General features: G+C 40.8%; 1 protein-coding gene across 1 annotated transcript in view; it reads right to left on the reverse strand.

Moving 5' to 3' along the window:
* The window catches only part of MTUS2 (microtubule associated tumor suppressor candidate 2), a 351,323-nt gene that overhangs the window by 174,190 nt on the left and 156,477 nt on the right, over positions 1 to 20,656 (reverse strand). The window contains exon 4 of the mRNA XM_014966124.1: positions 18,051 to 18,291. Within this exon, the coding sequence (XP_014821610.1) occupies positions 18,051 to 18,291 (241 nt within the window). The remainder of the gene's footprint in view (positions 1 to 18,050; positions 18,292 to 20,656) is intronic.

Consider the following 20,656-nt stretch of genomic DNA (forward strand, 5'->3'; position numbering starts at 1 on the left):
TAAAATCCCCATTCACTTTTTTGGGCATCAACAGGGACCATTTTGGACTCTGATCCTTCATTTGAACTTTGTGAAGCTGGGTTCAGAGGTAGCTGTGGGCTGCAGGTGCCAGTGAAGAGCACTGCACGCACATTAGCATGGAGAACAGATTAACTGTGATGTTTACCACCACTGTTTACTGCTAGGCTTGTGCAGCATTGCTTTGAGAGTTGTCTATTACAGCTGGTTTATGGTTATCTGCAAAGCACCATCAAGCCAGATTTCTTCCCTCCCCACTTCTGGGGACATAAATGACTCCACAGCAAAGTACTACAGACCCTGATCTCAATGCTTCCCTCAATGTTATCAATGCAGCTTACAATTAGTGTGAATCACATTAACTGATTTTTCATGTAGGAACAGGAAAAAGGCTTTAAGAGTCCCAAATGCTAGAAATGACAGGCTGATCATCGTTTGGACAGAATCTCTCTCTTTGAGAGGACTAGTATCTTCCTGCATTAACAACTGCTGCACGAAAGGACTCAGATTGGTTTATGCCAGTGTGAGACCACACTTTTGCTATGGAAGGATGATCCTGTGCTTTCTCCCTTCCACAAACAGACTTGTCATGCTCCCACCAATGCTGACACAAAGACTTCCGCAGATTTTTGGGTGGGCCAGACCATCTTGCTTACTCTGCAGAATCACGTGCCTGCTGTCTGGGCACGGCCAAACATCAGGTTCACTAGCTATCTAAAGGACACAGGGGCAACTGTGTGCCATAAAAGGCACAAAACTCAGTCGCAGTGTGCAAAATAGTCCCTATCTTGCACTGGTGGTAGGGCCAAGTCCAGGTAGCCTCCAGATCTGAAGCAGAGGCAAGTACCTGTGGCAAGTGACAGCAAGAGCAAGGAACCTGGCCAGGTCAGTGACAGCAGGGAGAAGGTCTAGGACTGGCTCTTGTGGGTTTTACAGGCTTCTGAAAAAAGCACCATCAGTCCTGCACTACAGAAGCTGAGAGTCTAGATTCCTTCTTCCTGAGAACCTCTGCAAATTGAAGTGGAGGGAGAAATATTTCAATTTTACAGCAAAAAGCTATAAATATCACAGATTTCCTGAAGCAGAATAGGGAATATTCCACTGGGGCGGTGGGGGAAGAGGGAGGGAAGTGGTTAGAAATGGTTTTATTTAAAAAGCATTTGAAATGCGCTTGCCCTAGGATGGTGAGGTTCACCTGGGACTCCCATGTCCCCAGTTCCACCGCAGGGATGCCCACACCGAGTCTCCAGGCTGTCTGTTCTCTGCACTGCTGTGCAACCAAGCACCTGCAGTCTGTGGCACACCACGGGTGTCACTGAAGAAGAATTTCTTTAAAACCAGGAGGTTTTTGGTGACAAATTGCTGCCCAGTCACCTCTACCTTTTATTCAAAATCATTCTCCCAGACCCTGCCACAAGATTCAGTGGTTTTTCTCACACTTTCATGCATGTTTTGGTTTACGACTTCAATTCAAATTCCGCCTGAACTAACAATATTTTGTATCTTGAACTCATTATTGCCCTTAAATTATTTTTCACTTCTCTTCTTTGTAATCCACCTCTTTACCATGGGGACCTGGGGGCAGGACATTAGCCTCATTAGGGATGTATTCAAATCTTTAAGTCATTTGGTGTCTTCTTTCTCATTAAAATACATGAAACATCAGACTATTGTATGTATTTTCTGTTCTAAATAGCATCAAGTTTTATGGTGGATGTTCTTTCGTTATTTCTGTTTCTTAGAAGTATAGAAGCAGTCCTGCAAACAAGGTCTGGGAGTTCAAAACAAAAGTTATTTTAATGAGAAGCTTTCATTTTAATAAAAATGTGCCAAAATAAACCTAAAAAATTGGCAAAAAACATTTCCAGCTGTCTCAGTGCCTGAAGCTAATTATAGAAATAAGTACTGTTGTCTGTACAGCACACGAGTGATTTTCTATGACACCTCAAGCTGTTCCCATCTAGAAACATGAAAACTTTTTGAGGTAGGGACTGATTGACACAAACCGGATGTGCCTGGGGAGCCACAAGAAAAGTCTGAGCTAGACTTCTTATGCATTCCCACCACACATGAATCGCATCTCCATGCACACGTATAACTAAAGAGGAACTTTCATGTGACTTCTCTGTGAAATCTGAAATAGGTTTTCACTAAAATGAATGAAAAGCTAAAGTAACAAGTTACATAGAAGTGTTCTTTTGAAAAAGAGTAGCGCTTCGAGACTTCAGCTGCGCTTCAGATCCTCTTCAGGGATCCTTGGCAAGCCTTTGTTTACTTGTGGTGGGTTTGAGGTTTTTTTTGACAAGCATTTCCCTTAAAACATTAATCATTAGGTATCATTTTTCTCAGAGAGCTCATTTTCTTTTATTGGGTACTCTGACCATCATTATTCTCATTTCATATTGGGGAATCTGGGGCAAAGAAGTTACCTGTGAGATTACGGAATTAGTCAGAGATAATAAAAACAGAGTTAACCCACTTCAGACTTAACCCAAACTTTGATATTTTTTGAGATTAAAAACAAATCATGCAAGTAAGAAACTTATTCTATTGCCTCTACCTCTGTGGCCTTCCTGTGATAGACATAATGACTACTCTCTGGACAAGAACTGAGGAAAGGGGCTTTAAAATAGAGGCTTTAATGATTTATATCTAAACAGCAGTGAGCAGGTTGTGCCCAGCTCCCTTGACAGTCTCTCATCCTAATACTGTCAAGCCTGGGACAGTTCAATTCCAAAGGCAAAACAGTTGTCATTGCTGAACGTCAATTAATTTCTGATCAGCCAGTGCACCATCATATGGTAGGAAATGCTCATACCTCTTCCTGCTTTAAAGGCACAAAGAAGCTGCTCTGTGCTGCTCCAGCTCCCAGGCAACCCAAGGCTGGTTAGCTCTTTCTTGCCACCCCAAGAATTTGTCAGCTTGTGCTTCACTCAAACTGCAAATGTTTGTGTTCACTTTGTAGCTGATGCAGCAGCATCCCACTGAACCATCCAGCATATTTTCCACTGAAAGCTCAGAAAGCTCTGTGCACTGGACCCACATCTCACCCCCACAGCTGCTGCTCATCAGATCGGCTGCTCAGAAGCCCTGTGGGTGCCCAACAGTGATGATGCTTTGCTCTTGCCAGGGAGGAGCTAGGGTATGAAGTGTTTGCCTGCTGCTGCACCCAGACTGTTATTGACACCATTCTTACAAATGATCATTTGGTACAACAGTCATCTAGGCAATGACTATTCTTCTCATACAATGCATTTTGGTTCTTTGAAGACACAGTAATTGTTGGGAGCAGAGAGGTGGCATATGGCAGTCTTAAGTATGGTGACAAATGTCCTTAGCAAAACTCTGATGAAGAAGTGTGTGTCTCCATTTGAAGCACCTAATTTTCCTTTATGTAATACAGTAAGATTGCCCTCCTAAAGAAAGCAGAGAATGCCAATTGAAAACACTGCAGATCAGTGGAGTATAGAGAATGTTTTCCTCTCTGAATTCTTCTCGTCACTTCTTTCATTAAACAATTAAGAAATTTGCCAGCTCAAATCCAAGTACCTCAGACTGCAAACCTATAAAATAAGCACACAGCTGGAGTAACAGTAATGCAACATTTCAGGAAGTAAGATCAAACACCTTTTCTATCATTAAATCTCAGTTACTAGTTCAAGTATTAGGTATTTCTCAAAATAAGTGTGAAAGCAAAGCTTTCCTACCAGGAGACAGCTGTAGACATAATGTAGCATTCACGATAAAATACATTATACATATGCAAAACCACAAATAAATGTATGTATCTCTCTCTCTCTCTCTTTACCGTATCTTTAACAGGAGTTGACTTGCTTAGAAATGAGAGGAACTGCTAGACCCTCAGGACTGGCAAATTTAATATACAGAGAGGTGACAAGGAAACAACATTTCATTAACTCATTCTTTGAGAAAAAAAAAACACATAAATACTACTGAAAAACATAGAATTAAGTGAAGTTAAAGAGTAGGATTAAGTGAAGTTTTAATGGTGAGATCTCTGTTATACTTTTCAAAATCAGACATTAATCCCATCAAAATAATCAGCTAATTAATGCAAATCCTAACATGCTTGCTCCAAGAAGTCTTTATAACCAACGAAAACATATTCATAATTTATATGTTATAGACACAATATCCTTCAATGCTTGTTTAGAATTACAAGTTTCCCATAGAAAGAGCAAAGTCAATTTACATAAAATAAACAAATATTAAGCTTTTGGAGACAGTAATGAACCTTTAAATACATGGCGATTCAATGACTTCCTATCTTACCTACAGTGCAGAATGTTTTTTCTAACGGTCAGCTTGCCTGACCCATCCAAGGCAAAGCATCACCTAAGGAGCAGCACTGATTAATAAGGCACTCTCAGCCAATGCCAACACATGTGCCATGTCCTACAGACAAAGGATCACTGCTCCATTCATATTTTAGGCATCACACTTGGAGATGACACTTGTGGGCTCATTCATTATTATTATACTTTCTACTTGGTGTGTCTTAAAACTAACGGAACCATTAATGTACTTAATGTACTTGCAGTCCATCTCAGCAGTTCAGGGATTTAATTATCAATTACTTTAGAGTCAGTTGTGTGAGTATTATACACAGGCCAAACCACTGAGCTTATCAGTGCTGCTTAAGCAGACTGCTACATTATGAATGGCATGGCAAAGGGGAATAAAATCCTCATTACGAGGCACTGCTTCTGTCCTCGAGACTGTGCCACGGTGGTTTCAGTTTAAAAGCCTCTGTGGTACCTCACACTTTGTCACAGGATGGCAACTGCTAGATCCTTCTGTTTCCATTACCCCAGGGTGGGACTGAAATCACTAGGATTAGAAACTGGATTAAAAGCTCAGGATAGAGCTGCAAGAGATGCTGATTAGCACTCTTGAAGGCAGGACTGGTACCCTTGAGAGAAAAATACCTCCTAGTCCCCAGCTGCTTTTGCTGCAGTCAGCCAAGCCCTCACACGCCACAACACACGTGAGCAAGGGGCTTACCAGCACTGCTTCCAGCACGCTGACCATATGCTCATGCATTTCATTTGCTTATATTTGTAAATATGACTCTATTGAAGATATGTTTAATCCCGTTTCTCAAATACTGCATCAAAACCACTAATGCAGATTAAAGTTTAATACCACAACTAACTGCCAAATTAATGGAAAGTGATTGACAGAAAGCTGAAAATGGTGTTGGGTATCTTAAAACAATTGGCTAGACAGAGTCTGGCCCTGCTCTGAGCCCTTCCATGCCAGCTCTGGTGTGCCAGGGGCTACTGTCCCATCCAGTCCCTCCACGACAACCCACCTCTGGTCTGCGTTTGTGCACCAGCACGGACATGGACACAGAAACCAGTTCTCTGTTGCCCTCCCACTTCTGCACTTGTCTGCTGTCACTTGAGCCCCTTTCATGAGCAATTTATTCTTCTTAAAAGAAATTATTAAGGATGAAAAGACTGGTATGCTGACTTAGAAAGTTATACGTTGCTAAGAGAAAGATTAAGTCATTTGAGGTATACAAGGAAAAAGGCTTTGTACAAGGAAAAGGTTATTATAAGCCAATCTTGAATGGATAGTTGGGAAGCAAAGTGTCAAAACTAAAAGAACATAAAGTATCAGAAATACATGACAGATCAATAAGGGGAGGCACTGAATCAATAGAGAGCAATGGGAAATACTTTGTAACAGAATAAGACATTATAGAAAAATTAAACATGTTCTTCATTTCGCAAGGAAAATGGAAGGTGAGATGCCAGAAGGGAAACACTGTCCTGGGGTGGACAGTGAAAAACTAGAGACATTAGCAACCTCTCCAGAACAAGTCTTGGGTAATTTAAAATCAATAAAAACAGTCAGAGCCCAGAGACCAGATGAGACACATTTTGGGATCCTGAAAGAGAGGGTAGAAAGATTATTGGACTACCATGAGTTATCTTTAATAGCATCTTTGAAACAGCAAGGTATCAATAGACTAGAGAGAAACAAACAAAATAACAGTCTTAGAAAGGAAATTATGGAGAGCTATGAATTAAATTTGACCTCTAAAGCAGACAAGGTCCAAGAAATAATCAGTGATAGGAGAAAAAAAACCCAACTTCTGAGAAACAAGAAAACTTTAGGAAATAGGAATTTTAGTGGAATAAGAATCGCACTAACAGCCTGTGCAATTTTCTCATGTATACTTCCCTTTCACTGGCATTTTTAAAGTCAGGATTATAGACAATAAATAGGACTGATAGGCTGATACTGTTTAGATTTAGAATGTCACATAATGTAAGAAGACAGTACATTAATACATACAAGACAAGTTCCTACATGGATAAAAAAAAGGCTAAGGAAAAGTCATGACCGCAGTCATCAATGATGCAGGATAATTAAACTGGATGTATAAGAATCAAGGCAACGTCCATTTCTGAGGATCAAAAAAGACATCAGATTTTCTAACAGGTCCTGTTCATATATTTCTCTCATATCTGTGTCCCAGACTGGCTCCTGTTACACAACTATTTACCCTACTCATTTCCTGAACTTGCAGCCTCTTGCAATTGCATTGAAATAGAAAATATGATCCAATTGCTCTCTGCACCGATATTCCCATGTTCAGTGCTGACTGAACTCAACTTAGGGCTGAACTGGCATTTAGTGCCCAACGTGCAAGCTTGGAGTGTCTGACAAGTCACACACAGATGAGCTTCATCAGCTTCTGATAATGGCATCAACATAGATAAACTCGAGACAGTGGCAAGAGGCGCTGTGTCACAAAGAACCCTGATTTTCTGATAATCCCCAAATCCTGGCAATGTGTATTACTGACTGGTACCATTCTCTCAGGGTAAGTCAAGACACTGACCCATACCCATTCCACCTCTAAATTTCTTCTGCAGCTTAGTATAGAAAAATTGACACTGGAGAGAGAGAGTACTGGTTTCCAAATACCAGCAAGGAGGAGAAGACCCCACATTCACTCCAGATAGAACAAGAAGGAAAATTGCAACATAGGGGATTGGGTGAAACTCTAGGGAAAACTTTTAACTTGAAAGCAGGTACTGCACTGGAGCAGCCTGCTTTCAGAGGCTGCAGGATCTCATATTGAAGGTTTTAATAAATAGTTCTTCATGAAGAAGTTAAATAAACAGCTATCAGAAGGAATCCCGGCCTGGGGCAAGAGGAGGGACCATATGACCCCAAGTCATGACTTAACTTATCCCTTATGATTATGTTTTTAAAATCTCGGCAGACTTGTAGGCTGTTCAGCAGCTGTTATGTTTCACTCTGGCAATGACTGATTTTCAGTTGTCTCTGAACTTGCTGCTGTTTAAATGCACTCTGTTGAAACCTCCAAGCTTTTCCAGGCTATTAAGGAGTGTCCTATAGAAGTAATTATTATCTCTGTCTTGTGGCATTGTACACTTCTCCTTCCAACTTTGCTCTTGCTATTCACTCCCCTGTAATTCTGCCCAGGATCAAGCAGAACTGGGCAGCAGCTGGGAAGAAAAAGGCATTACAAATGCTGTCTCCAAAGAGGTGTGTACCAGGGCTTCCGAGTATCAAGATCTCTGCTGGCACATCTGAACACTGCCCATGCTTTCAGGGCACAGTATGCTGGGCAACGTCATATTCAGATTGAACAACGGGGTCCTCATGATGGAAGAAAACGTCCCATTATCTTTTTAGGACAAAAGCAAGGATTTTTCAGGCATGTACAAGGAGGAAGAAGATAAAAAAGAGCACACTGAGAATTATTACTAGAATTTATTCTCCTTCTTTGGCAATGACCCATTAAACAACCTCTGTGCAAGTCCCAGAGTCCCTAGTCAGACTTGCCTCAGGATAAAAAGACACACCTCAAAGAGTGCTGTTGGAGCTTTGTAGTATCAGGTCAAGATGTTGCACATTTTGTGATATTTCTGTCTGAAAAAAAATCTTATTGGTGACTACACTTAAAGGAAAGAAAGTTCATACTGTACCTGAAGCATCAGGATGATAGAGGCTGGGTGCACTCGTTATTTCTCCTTGCTGATGGAGACAGCTACCTGAGGATCTTTGACTTGCAATGAGAATCCTGCTTTTTGCAGATGGTAACCTGGACACTGCACCCAGTCCTAACTGTGGCTTGAGTATCATGGCAGATCGATAAAAACTTGGTGGGACCTCGTAGTGCGTATATGGTGGAGGGCAAAATTCATCTTTCGCAGGCCTCTCCCCAACCTACAGAAAAATCATTAACACAGATATTATGCAATAAATCAATAAAACCAGAAAATATGGAGCTCTAAATTGCTTATAAAGGCTAATTTTCCCTCCTCGTGAATTTGTGTTTCACAGCACTGCAAATTTATTATCTCTTGCAAAAAGTGATGGTCTTACCATATGAATCACTCTCCACAAATCCACACATTACAGGCTCAAAATCCAACCAAACCCAAATAAAGAACTGATTTCTTCCCAAAAAGAAAATAGACAAACAGAAGATCTTAGATTAGTGAAAAAGAAGTTCCTTTTAAGTCCTGAAAGGTGATATTATTTACAGAGGTAGGTATAGAAAGAGAATGTGTAAGTGGAACTTTTATTAGAAGCTATTTATAATATTCTGAGATACAATTTGGGGGAAGTCAGTTTTAACTTAGTTAAAAATAAAGCTGAAGGTATTTTAAGTTATTTTATCAGGGAAATGGTACTGTCAAATCATATGTGTGGGAAAAAATACCTCTTAATGTTCTTACTGCAAAATGTTCAATGTAATCTATGCCCCTGAAGTTCCTGAAAAGAGACCCAATTGTGAAGGTAGGGAGATTTCTGCATGTTACATTTTCAGGAGGCTGTTGAATATTCCAAATCAGAGCTATAAAACCCAACTGCCCATTTGAACTGGAGAAAAAAAAAAAAAAAAAAATTTTGTAGATGTGAAACATTTTTTATTTATCACAAAATAATGATGCTTTGTTAAAATCAGTGACAAATCTCTCAGTATTTTCATAGGTGTATGCTGTGAGGACAACACAGTAAGTCCTAAGTTGGAAGCATTTCCAGCAAACTGGCTTCTACCAGGGAACTTGCAGTCAGGAAATGACCTGGTTCCCCAACTCAGCCCTTGCATTTTTCTATTTTTCTACACTCAGGCTGAGCTCTGACTCCCACCTCGCCGTGCTGCTTTGTGGCTCAGGACATGAGTGCAGAGCAGTGTCAGTAGCTTTCATCTCTCTCATTTGCAAAGAACCGTTTGCTCTTTGAGGCAGAGTCCCACTTCTTTACCATTTTTTTCTAAAGTTTAGAATCATCATCATCTAGTAAGGACCCATTAATATTTTTTCAGTGCATCCCAGTTAGGTTAGAGAAAAAATTGGCTTCGGAAATAGGAAATCTGAACTATATTTGTTTAAAAATTAATCAAAAAAGTGCCACAGGCTACCTAGGAAGAGATGTAAATGCCAATTAATTAACTCTGCTGTAAGTTATGATGCATATAATATGCCAAATCAATTTCTATTTAGCAATTATAAGCATTTAGAATATGCACTTCAACATTGGCTATAAAAGCTTTGATCCTAGCTGCTTAAAGAGCTTTAATCCTAATTTAGCAAATCTTTAATATGCTAAAAGAGACAAGATTGGCTTTAAATATAGAATCTTTGAGGCCTCTGCACAGGAGCTAGAAGGGCAAATGTAACAAACACTGACGATTATATTTTTGCTCTACGTTTTTTCCTTTGTTTTCAATTTCCTGCCATTAGACATTCCTGTTTCCTTTTTTTATTATACTCCTGTGACCTATTTCTACAAATCAGGATGCAGGTTTTTACTGTATAGATGCCTCTCTAGGCTTGGATTGCAAATGTTTAGCTTCTTATTTTCAACTTCTGGACATGAGATTGGTTTCCTCGATCAGATTCAGTTATCTTTCTTCTCCCTGATTAATTTATTTCAATCAGATTTCCCTACACACTTCCTAACATTTCATATTTAACTGGCAGTGAATATACCAATGCCAAGTACTTCATATAAGGAATAGAGAAAATCTTTAAATATAGGAACCACACATTTTTGATACACTGGGTCAGTTTAGCCAAACCTTCAGTCACCTCATTTTTTTCTTTATTGACAGTATGCTACAAATAATAAAGAAGAGCAACAAACATATCACAGAATCACAGAATATTCATGGTTCGAAGGGACCTTTGAGTTCATTGAGTCCAACCACAAAAAAACCCCAAAAACAAACTAAAACAAAGAAAAAACCCAAATACAAACCAACACGCACACCCCCCCACACACAGACAAAAACCAACAATCTCGAGCACTAGAGCATGCCCTGAAGTGCCACATCTACATGTTTCTTAAACACCTCCAGGGATGGCGACGCCACCACCTCCCTGGGCAGGCTGTTCCAGTGCCTGACCACTCTCTCAGTAAAGTAATTCTTCCCAATATCTAATCTAAACCTCCCCTGCTGCAACTTCAGACCATTTCCTCTGGTCCTGTCATTATTCCCTTGGGAGAAGAGGCCAACACCCACCTCTCCACAACCTCCTTTCAGGGAGTTGTAGAGGGCAATGAGGTCCCCCCTCAGCACACAAACACAAACATGCACACAAACCAAATCAATCACAAGCATGAAACATCTTCTCTAGCTGAGAGAAGCAAGAAGGATTTATCCACCTATCTCTTCAAGACCCCAATTTGGGGGGACATAAACTTGCTATGAAAACACACTCTTTTTTCTTTTCTATTTAAGGGTGAATTCATGAAGTGTATAATTCAACTCATTGCAGCAGAATTGTGTGCAATTATTGGTAATAGGGCCATTTTAAAGATTTTTCAGAAAGATTTGGATTAATATGAGCCCTGTTAGCATCCTGTAGTAGATTTTTGTACCAGGGACTTTTTTAAATGAAATGATCTGTTGCAGCCCGCCAACTAAAAAGAAGCTCAGCGCAGAGTTTTATTGTGTGTGGCTGTCTGCTCATTCCCCACTCATCCCATTTAATGAACTTGTTAGAAAGAGCTGGGAAGTCTGCAGTCTTGGAGCATACAGGAATATCTGCAGGCTGGGTAATCCTGAGCAGAGCTGGCAGCATGGCCAGCACGTAAAGGTGTCCGACACTTTCCTTTGTGTTGCTTCATTTGTAACATCATCAAACATTAATGCCTTAAGCAAGAATTTTCTTGTCAAATGCCTGCTTCAGGCAACTATTTGGGAAAAGAGTTGGCAACATCCGTTCAGGCAGTTCAGACAGTTCCGACAATGAGATTAGGGAGAAAAAATTGCTGGTTTGACAATGTATAAAACAACTCCCCCTACCCTTTTTTCCCCTACAGGCCTTTCATTTCAACAGGCTTTAGTCTATGCTCTCTGAAGCAGAAAGATGTCTGTGCTGGAGAACAGACCCAAGAAGGTGGTTGAAAGGGGCAGGCGCAGCCTTGAGGAGGCAGGCAGGAGAGCTGGTGATCAGCAGACCTCCTCACAGACCTTCTCCAGAACCAGGACTCTTGGCAGCAGCCATACAGTAGTGAATAAAGTGAGCCAAGGACCACTCTCTGGCAAGGCATGTACCATATCCCTACGGGTAAACTCTCACCCTGCACACCGGGCTGGTCTCACCCTCATCCATGCTGGTCCTTGGGAACAGCCTCTGGGTGAGCACACGCCGGCAGAGGAGGACACTGAGCTGGGGAGTGTGCTCCCAGTCCAGCAGTATGGGCAACCTTGCATGAGCCTTGGAGGCCATGCCCTCCTGCTGCTCAGTTCACTAGCACAGCAACAGCCTTCAGTTTCCATGGTTTGCTCTGTTATTTCCCACAGAGGTAACTGGGAACACAAAGTGGCCACAAATTCCCACTGATGCTGACTGAGGCTGAGGTCCGTGTTGAGATGGGGACCTCACATTGTGATGAAGCATGTGGACAGCAGCGATTTGTCCTGGGCAATGACTTTTTTAAAACATTCACTGATTCACTGTAAGGGGTTTTCTACCTTTTTTTTTTTGATGAAGACAGGCGTGACAGATCTACCTCCCCACCATGCCGAGGTTTCAAAGAAAAGCACTCGAGGAGCTGCCAACGCCACACGCAAGGCTGCTCGTTTAACCTTAACTCAATTCCATTAGGGACGCAGTCTCTAAGCACAGCTGGACTGCCTTCATGGCTGAGCTGGGATTTCTGTCTGAGCTGCCCTTAGCACAGGCAGCTGAAGGAATCCTGCAGGCTCCCTGCTGCGTGGAGGTAGCCCTCGAGTTTTCCTCAGACAGCTCTCTATGCCTTGCTCGGGAGTCTCCTGTCTGAGATAGCGTCCTGTGATTTTTCCGGCTCACAGAGGGGTATTTAATTGTTCCCACCATTTAGCTATCTGAAGGGTGCTTAGAGATTACAGGTCTGATTGATACCAGCTATTAACACTCCCTATCATAGCTATGTAAAGAGCTATAAAATGCTAATCAAAGCACTCCATAGCTCAAATTGGATGTGTGAAATAGGGCAGACTGGGATTTTTTTCCCTCACAAAGATAATGCAGCATACCCATCCTGCCCTACTGCCTCCTTGTCTCCAAAATCTCTGAGTCTTCAACACTACCCCTTCACCAGGGTGATTTTGATCATAGAATCATAGAATCATAGAATGGTTTGGGTTGGAAAGGACCTTAAAGATCATCAAGTTCCAACCCCCCTGCCATGGGCAGGGACACCTCCCACCAGACCAGGTTGCCCAAAGCCCCATCCAGCCTGGCCTTGAACACCTCCAGGGATGGGGCAGCCACGACCTCCCTGGGCAACCTGTTCCAGTGCCTCACCACTCTCACTGTAAAGAATTTCTTTCTAGTATCTAATCTAAATCTCCCCTCTTCCAGTTTAAAACCATTACCTCTTGTCCTATCACTACACTTCCCAGGCAACCCAAGGCTGGTTAGCTCTTTCTTGCCACCCCAAGAATTTGTCAGCTTGTGCTTCACTCAAACTGCAAATGTTTGTGTTCACTTTGTAGCTGATGCAGCAGCATCCCACTGAACCATCCAGCATATTTTCCACTGAAAGCTCAGAAAGCTCTGTGCACTGGACCCACATCTCACCCCCACAGCTGCTGCTCATCAGATCGGCTGCTCAGAAGCCCTGTGGGTGCCCAACAGTGATGATGCTTTGCTCTTGCCAGGGAGGAGCTAGGGTATGAAGTGTTTGCCTGCTGCTGCACCCAGACTGTTATTGACACCATTCTTACAAATGATCATTTGGTACAACAGTCATCTAGGCAATGACTATTCTTCTCATACAATGCATTTTGGTTCTTTGAAGACACAGTAATTGTTGGGAGCAGAGAGGTGGCATATGGCAGTCTTAAGTATGGTGACAAATGTCCTTAGCAAAACTCTGATGAAGAAGTGTGTGTCTCCATTTGAAGCACCTAATTTTCCTTTATGTAATACAGTAAGATTGCCCTCCTAAAGAAAGCAGAGAATGCCAATTGAAAACACTGCAGATCAGTGGAGTATAGAGAATGTTTTCCTCTCTGAATTCTTCTCGTCACTTCTTTCATTAAACAATTAAGAAATTTGCCAGCTCAAATCCAAGTACCTCAGACTGCAAACCTATAAAATAAGCACACAGCTGGAGTAACAGTAATGCAACATTTCAGGAAGTAAGATCAAACACCTTTTCTATCATTAAATCTCAGTTACTAGTTCAAGTATTAGGTATTTCTCAAAATAAGTGTGAAAGCAAAGCTTTCCTACCAGGAGACAGCTGTAGACATAATGTAGCATTCACGATAAAATACATTATACATATGCAAAACCACAAATAAATGTATGTATCTCTCTCTCTCTCTCTTTACCGTATCTTTAACAGGAGTTGACTTGCTTAGAAATGAGAGGAACTGCTAGACCCTCAGGACTGGCAAATTTAATATACAGAGAGGTGACAAGGAAACAACATTTCATTAACTCATTCTTTGAGAAAAAAAACCCACATAAATACTACTGAAAAACATAGAATTAAGTGAAGTTAAAGAGTAGGATTAAGTGAAGTTTTAATGGTGAGATCTCTGTTATACTTTTCAAAATCAGACATTAATCCCATCAAAATAATCAGCTAATTAATGCAAATCCTAACATGCTTGCTCCAAGAAGTCTTTATAACCAACGAAAACATATTCATAATTTATATGTTATAGACACAATATCCTTCAATGCTTGTTTAGAATTACAAGTTTCCCATAGAAAGAGCAAAGTCAATTTACATAAAATAAACAAATATTAAGCTTTTGGAGACAGTAATGAACCTTTAAATACATGGCGATTCAATGACTTCCTATCTTACCTACAGTGCAGAATGTTTTTTCTAACGGTCAGCTTGCCTGACCCATCCAAGGCAAAGCATCACCTAAGGAGCAGCACTGATTAATAAGGCACTCTCAGCCAATGCCAACACATGTGCCATGTCCTACAGACAAAGGATCACTGCTCCATTCATATTTTAGGCATCACACTTGGAGATGACACTTGTGGGCTCATTCATTATTATTATACTTTCTACTTGGTGTGTCTTAAAACTAACGGAACCATTAATGTACTTAATGTACTTGCAGTCCATCTCAGCAGTTCAGGGATTTAATTATCAATTACTTTAGAGTCAGTTGTGTGAGTATTATACACAGGCCAAACCACTGAGCTTATCAGTGCTGCTTAAGCAGACTGCTACATTATGAATGGCATGGCAAAGGGGAATAAAATCCTCATTACGAGGCACTGCTTCTGTCCTCGAGACTGTGCCACGGTGGTTTCAGTTTAAAAGCCTCTGTGGTACCTCACACTTTGTCACAGGATGGCAACTGCTAGATCCTTCTGTTTCCATTACCCCAGGGTGGGACTGAAATCACTAGGATTAGAAACTGGATTAAAAGCTCAGGATAGAGCTGCAAGAGATGCTGATTAGCACTCTTGAAGGCAGGACTGGTACCCTTGAGAGAAAAATACCTCCTAGTCCCCAGCTGCTTTTGCTGCAGTCAGCCAAGCCCTCACACGCCACAACACACGTGAGCAAGGGGCTTACCAGCACTGCTTCCAGCACGCTGACCATATGCTCATGCATTTCATTTGCTTATATTTGTAAATATGACTCTATTGAAGATATGTTTAATCCCGTTTCTCAAATACTGCATCAAAACCACTAATGCAGATTAAAGTTTAATACCACAACTAACTGCCAAATTAATGGAAAGTGATTGACAGAAAGCTGAAAATGGTGTTGGGTATCTTAAAACAATTGGCTAGACAGAGTCTGGCCCTGCTCTGAGCCCTTCCATGCCAGCTCTGGTGTGCCAGGGGCTACTGTCCCATCCAGTCCCTCCACGACAACCCACCTCTGGTCTGCGTTTGTGCACCAGCACGGACATGGACACAGAAACCAGTTCTCTGTTGCCCTCCCACTTCTGCACTTGTCTGCTGTCACTTGAGCCCCTTTCATGAGCAATTTATTCTTCTTAAAAGAAATTATTAAGGATGAAAAGACTGGTATGCTGACTTAGAAAGTTATACGTTGCTAAGAGAAAGATTAAGTCATTTGAGGTATACAAGGAAAAAGGCTTTGTACAAGGAAAAGGTTATTATAAGCCAATCTTGAATGGATAGTTGGGAAGCAAAGTGTCAAAACTAAAAGAACATAAAGTATCAGAAATACATGACAGATCAATAAGGGGAGGCACTGAATCAATAGAGAGCAATGGGAAATACTTTGTAACAGAATAAGACATTATAGAAAAATTAAACATGTTCTTCATTTCGCAAGGAAAATGGAAGGTGAGATGCCAGAAGGGAAACACTGTCCTGGGGTGGACAGTGAAAAACTAGAGACATTAGCAACCTCTCCAGAACAAGTCTTGGGTAATTTAAAATCAATAAAAACAGTCAGAGCCCAGAGACCAGATGAGACACATTTTGGGATCCTGAAAGAGAGGGTAGAAAGATTATTGGACTACCATGAGTTATCTTTAATAGCATCTTTGAAACAGCAAGGTATCAATAGACTAGAGAGAAACAAACAAAATAACAGTCTTAGAAAGGAAATTATGGAGAGCTATGAATTAAATTTGACCTCTAAAGCAGACAAGGTCCAAGAAATAATCAGTGATAGGAGAAAAAAAACCCAACTTCTGAGAAACAAGAAAACTTTAGGAAATAGGAATTTTAGTGGAATAAGAATCGCACTAACAGCCTGTGCAATTTTCTCATGTATACTTCCCTTTCACTGGCATTTTTAAAGTCAGGATTATAGACAATAAATAGGACTGATAGGCTGATACTGTTTAGATTTAGAATGTCACATAATGTAAGAAGACAGTACATTAATACATACAAGACAAGTTCCTACATGGATAAAAAAAAGGCTAAGGAAAAGTCATGACCGCAGTCATCAATGATGCAGGATAATTAAACTGGATGTATAAGAATCAAGGCAACGTCCATTTCTGAGGATCAAAAAAGACATCAGATTTTCTAACAGGTCCTGTTCATATATTTCTCTCATATCTGTGTCCCAGACTGGCTCCTGTTACACAACTATTTACCCTACTCATTTCCTGAACTTGCAGCCTCTTGCAATTGCATTGAAATAGAAAATATGATCCAATTGCTCTCTGCACCGATATTCCCATGTTCAGTGCTGACTGAACTCAACTTAGGGCTGAACTGGCATTTAGTGCCCAACGTGCAAGCTTGGAGTGTCTGACAAGTCACACACAGATGAGCTTCATCAGCTTCTGATAATGGCATCAACATAGATAAACTCGAGACAGTGGCAAGAGGCGCTGTGTCACAAAGAACCCTGATTTTCTGATAATCCCCAAATCCTGGCAATGTGTATTACTGACTGGTACCATTCTCTCAGGGTAAGTCAAGACACTGACCCATACCCATTCCACCTCTAAATTTCTTCTGCAGCTTAGTATAGAAAAATTGACACTGGAGAGAGAGAGTACTGGTTTCCAAATACCAGCAAGGAGGAGAAGACCCCACATTCACTCCAGATAGAACAAGAAGGAAAATTGCAACATAGGGGATTGGGTGAAACTCTAGGGAAAACTTTTAACTTGAAAGCAGGTACTGCACTGGAGCAGCCTGCTTTCAGAGGCTGCAGGATCTCATATTGAAGGTTTTAATAAATAGTTCTTCATGAAGAAGTTAAATAAACAGCTATCAGAAGGAATCCCGGCCTGGGGCAAGAGGAGGGACCATATGACCCCAAGTCATGACTTAACTTATCCCTTATGATTATGTTTTTAAAATCTCGGCAGACTTGTAGGCTGTTCAGCAGCTGTTATGTTTCACTCTGGCAATGACTGATTTTCAGTTGTCTCTGAACTTGCTGCTGTTTAAATGCACTCTGTTGAAACCTCCAAGCTTTTCCAGGCTATTAAGGAGTGTCCTATAGAAGTAATTATTATCTCTGTCTTGTGGCATTGTACACTTCTCCTTCCAACTTTGCTCTTGCTATTCACTCCCCTGTAATTCTGCCCAGGATCAAGCAGAACTGGGCAGCAGCTGGGAAGAAAAAGGCATTACAAATGCTGTCTCCAAAGAGGTGTGTACCAGGGCTTCCGAGTATCAAGATCTCTGCTGGCACATCTGAACACTGCCCATGCTTTCAGGGCACAGTATGCTGGGCAACGTCATATTCAGATTGAACAACGGGGTCCTCATGATGGAAGAAAACGTCCCATTATCTTTTTAGGACAAAAGCAAGGATTTTTCAGGCATGTACAAGGAGGAAGAAGATAAAAAAGAGCACACTGAGAATTATTACTAGAATTTATTCTCCTTCTTTGGCAATGACCCATTAAACAACCTCTGTGCAAGTCCCAGAGTCCCTAGTCAGACTTGCCTCAGGATAAAAAGACACACCTCAAAGAGTGCTGTTGGAGCTTTGTAGTATCAGGTCAAGATGTTGCACATTTTGTGATATTTCTGTCTGAAAAAAAATCTTATTGGTGACTACACTTAAAGGAAAGAAAGTTCATACTGTACCTGAAGCATCAGGATGATAGAGGCTGGGTGCACTCGTTATTTCTCCTTGCTGATGGAGACAGCTACCTGAGGATCTTTGACTTGCAATGAGAATCCTGCTTTTTGCAGATGGTAACCTGGACACTGCACCCAGTCCTAACTGTGGCTTGAGTATCATGGCAGATCGATAAAAACTTGGTGGGACCTCGTAGTGCGTATATGGTGGAGGGCAAAATTCATCTTTCGCAGGCCTCTCCCCAACCTACAGAAAAATCATTAACACAGATATTATGCAATAAATCAATAAAACCAGAAAATATGGAGCTCTAAATTGCTTATAAAGGCTAATTTTCCCTCCTCGTGAATTTGTGTTTCACAGCACTGCAAATTTATTATCTCTTGCAAAAAGTGATGGTCTTACCATATGAATCACTCTCCACAAATCCACACATTACAGGCTCAAAATCCAACCAAACCCAAATAAAGAACTGATTTCTTCCCAAAAAGAAAATAGACAAACAGAAGATCTTAGATTAGTGAAAAAGAAGTTCCTTTTAAGTCCTGAAAGGTGATATTATTTACAGAGGTAGGTATAGAAAGAGAATGTGTAAGTGGAACTTTTATTAGAAGCTATTTATAATATTCTGAGATACAATTTGGGGGAAGTCAGTTTTAACTTAGTTAAAAATAAAGCTGAAGGTATTTTAAGTTATTTTATCAGGGAAATGGTACTGTCAAATCATATGTGTGGGAAAAAATACCTCTTAATGTTCTTACTGCAAAATGTTCAATGTAATCTATGCCCCTGAAGTTCCTGAAAAGAGACCCAATTGTGAAGGTAGGGAGATTTCTGCATGTTACATTTTCAGGAGGCTGTTGAATATTCCAAATCAGAGCTATAAAACCCAACTGCCCATTTGAACTGGAGAAAAAAAAAAAAAAAGAAAATTTGTAGATGTGAAACATTTTTTATTTATCACAAAATAATGATGCTTTGTTAAAATCAGTGACAAATCTCTCAGTATTTTCATAGGTGTATGCTGTGAGGACAACACAGTAAGTCCTAAGTTGGAAGCATTTCCAGCAAACTGGCTTCTACCAGGGAACTTGCAGTCAGGAAATGACCTGGTTCCCCAACTCAGCCCTTGCATTTTTCTATTTTTCTACACTCAGGCTGAGCTCTGACTCCCACCTCGCCGTGCTGCTTTGTGGCTCAGGACATGAGTGCAGAGCAGTGTCAGTAGCTTTCATCTCTCTCATTTGCAAAGAACCGTTTGCTCTTTGAGGCAGAGTCCCACTTCTTTACCATTTTTTTCTAAAGTTTAGAATCATCATCATCTAGTAAGGACCCATTAATATTTTTTCAGTGCATCCCAGTTAGGTTAGAGAAAAAATTGGCTTCGGAAATAGGAAATCTGAACTATATTTGTTTAAAAATTAATCAAAAAAGTGCCACAGGCTACCTAGGAAGAGATGTAAATGCCAATTAATTAACTCTGCTGTAAGTTATGATGCATATAATATGCCAAATCAATTTCTATTTAGCAATTATAAGCATTTAGAATATGCACTTCAACATTGGCTATAAAAGCTTTGATCCTAGCTGCTTAAAGAGCTTTAATCCTAATTTAGCAAATCTTTAATATGCTAAAAGAGACAAGATTGGCTTTAAATATAGAATCTTTGAGGCCTCTGCACAGGAGCTAGAAGGGCAAATGTAACAAACACTGACGATTATATTTTTGCTCTACGTTTTTTCCTTTGTTTTCAATTTCCTGCCATTAGACATTCCTGTTTCCTTTTTTTATTATACTCCTGTGACCTATTTCTACAAATCAGGATGCAGGTTTTTACTGTATAGATGCCTCTCTAGGCTTGGATTGCAAATGTTTAGCTTCTTATTTTCAACTTCTGGACATGAGATTGGTTTCCTCGATCAGATTCAGTTATCTTTCTTCTCCCTGATTAATTTATTTCAATCAGATTTCCCTACACACTTCCTAACATTTCATATTTAACTGGCAGTGAATATACCAATGCCAAGTACTTCATATAAGGAATAGAGAAAATCTTTAAATATAGGAACCACACATTTTTGATACACTGGGTCAGTTTAGCCAAACCTTCAGTCACCTCATTTTTTTCTTTATTGACAGTATGCTACAAATAATAAAGAAGAGCAACAAACATATCACAGAATCACAGAATATTCATGGTTCGAAGGGACCTTTGAGTTCATTGAGTCCAACCACAAAAAAACCCCAAAAACAAACTAAAACAAAGAAAAAACCCAAATACAAACCAACACGCACACCCCCCCACACACAGACAAAAACCAACAATCTCGAGCACTAGAGCATGCCCTGAAGTGCCACATCTACATGTTTCTTAAACACCTCCAGGGATGGCGACTCCACCACCTCCCTGGGCAGGCTGTTCCAGTGCCTGACCACTCTCTCAGTAAAGTAATTCTTCCCAATATCTAATCTAAACCTCCCCTGCTGCAACTTCAGACCATTTCCTCTGGTCCTGTCATTATTCCCTTGGGAGAAGAGGCCAACACCCACCTCTCCACAACCTCCTTTCAGGGAGTTGTAGAGGGCAATGAGGTCCCCCCTCAGCACACA

Source organism: Calidris pugnax, unplaced genomic scaffold (genome assembly GCF_001431845.1).
Source record: "Calidris pugnax isolate Ruff unplaced genomic scaffold, ASM143184v1 scaffold20, whole genome shotgun sequence".
In the NCBI taxonomy this organism is placed as follows: Eukaryota; Metazoa; Chordata; class Aves; order Charadriiformes; family Scolopacidae; genus Calidris; species Calidris pugnax.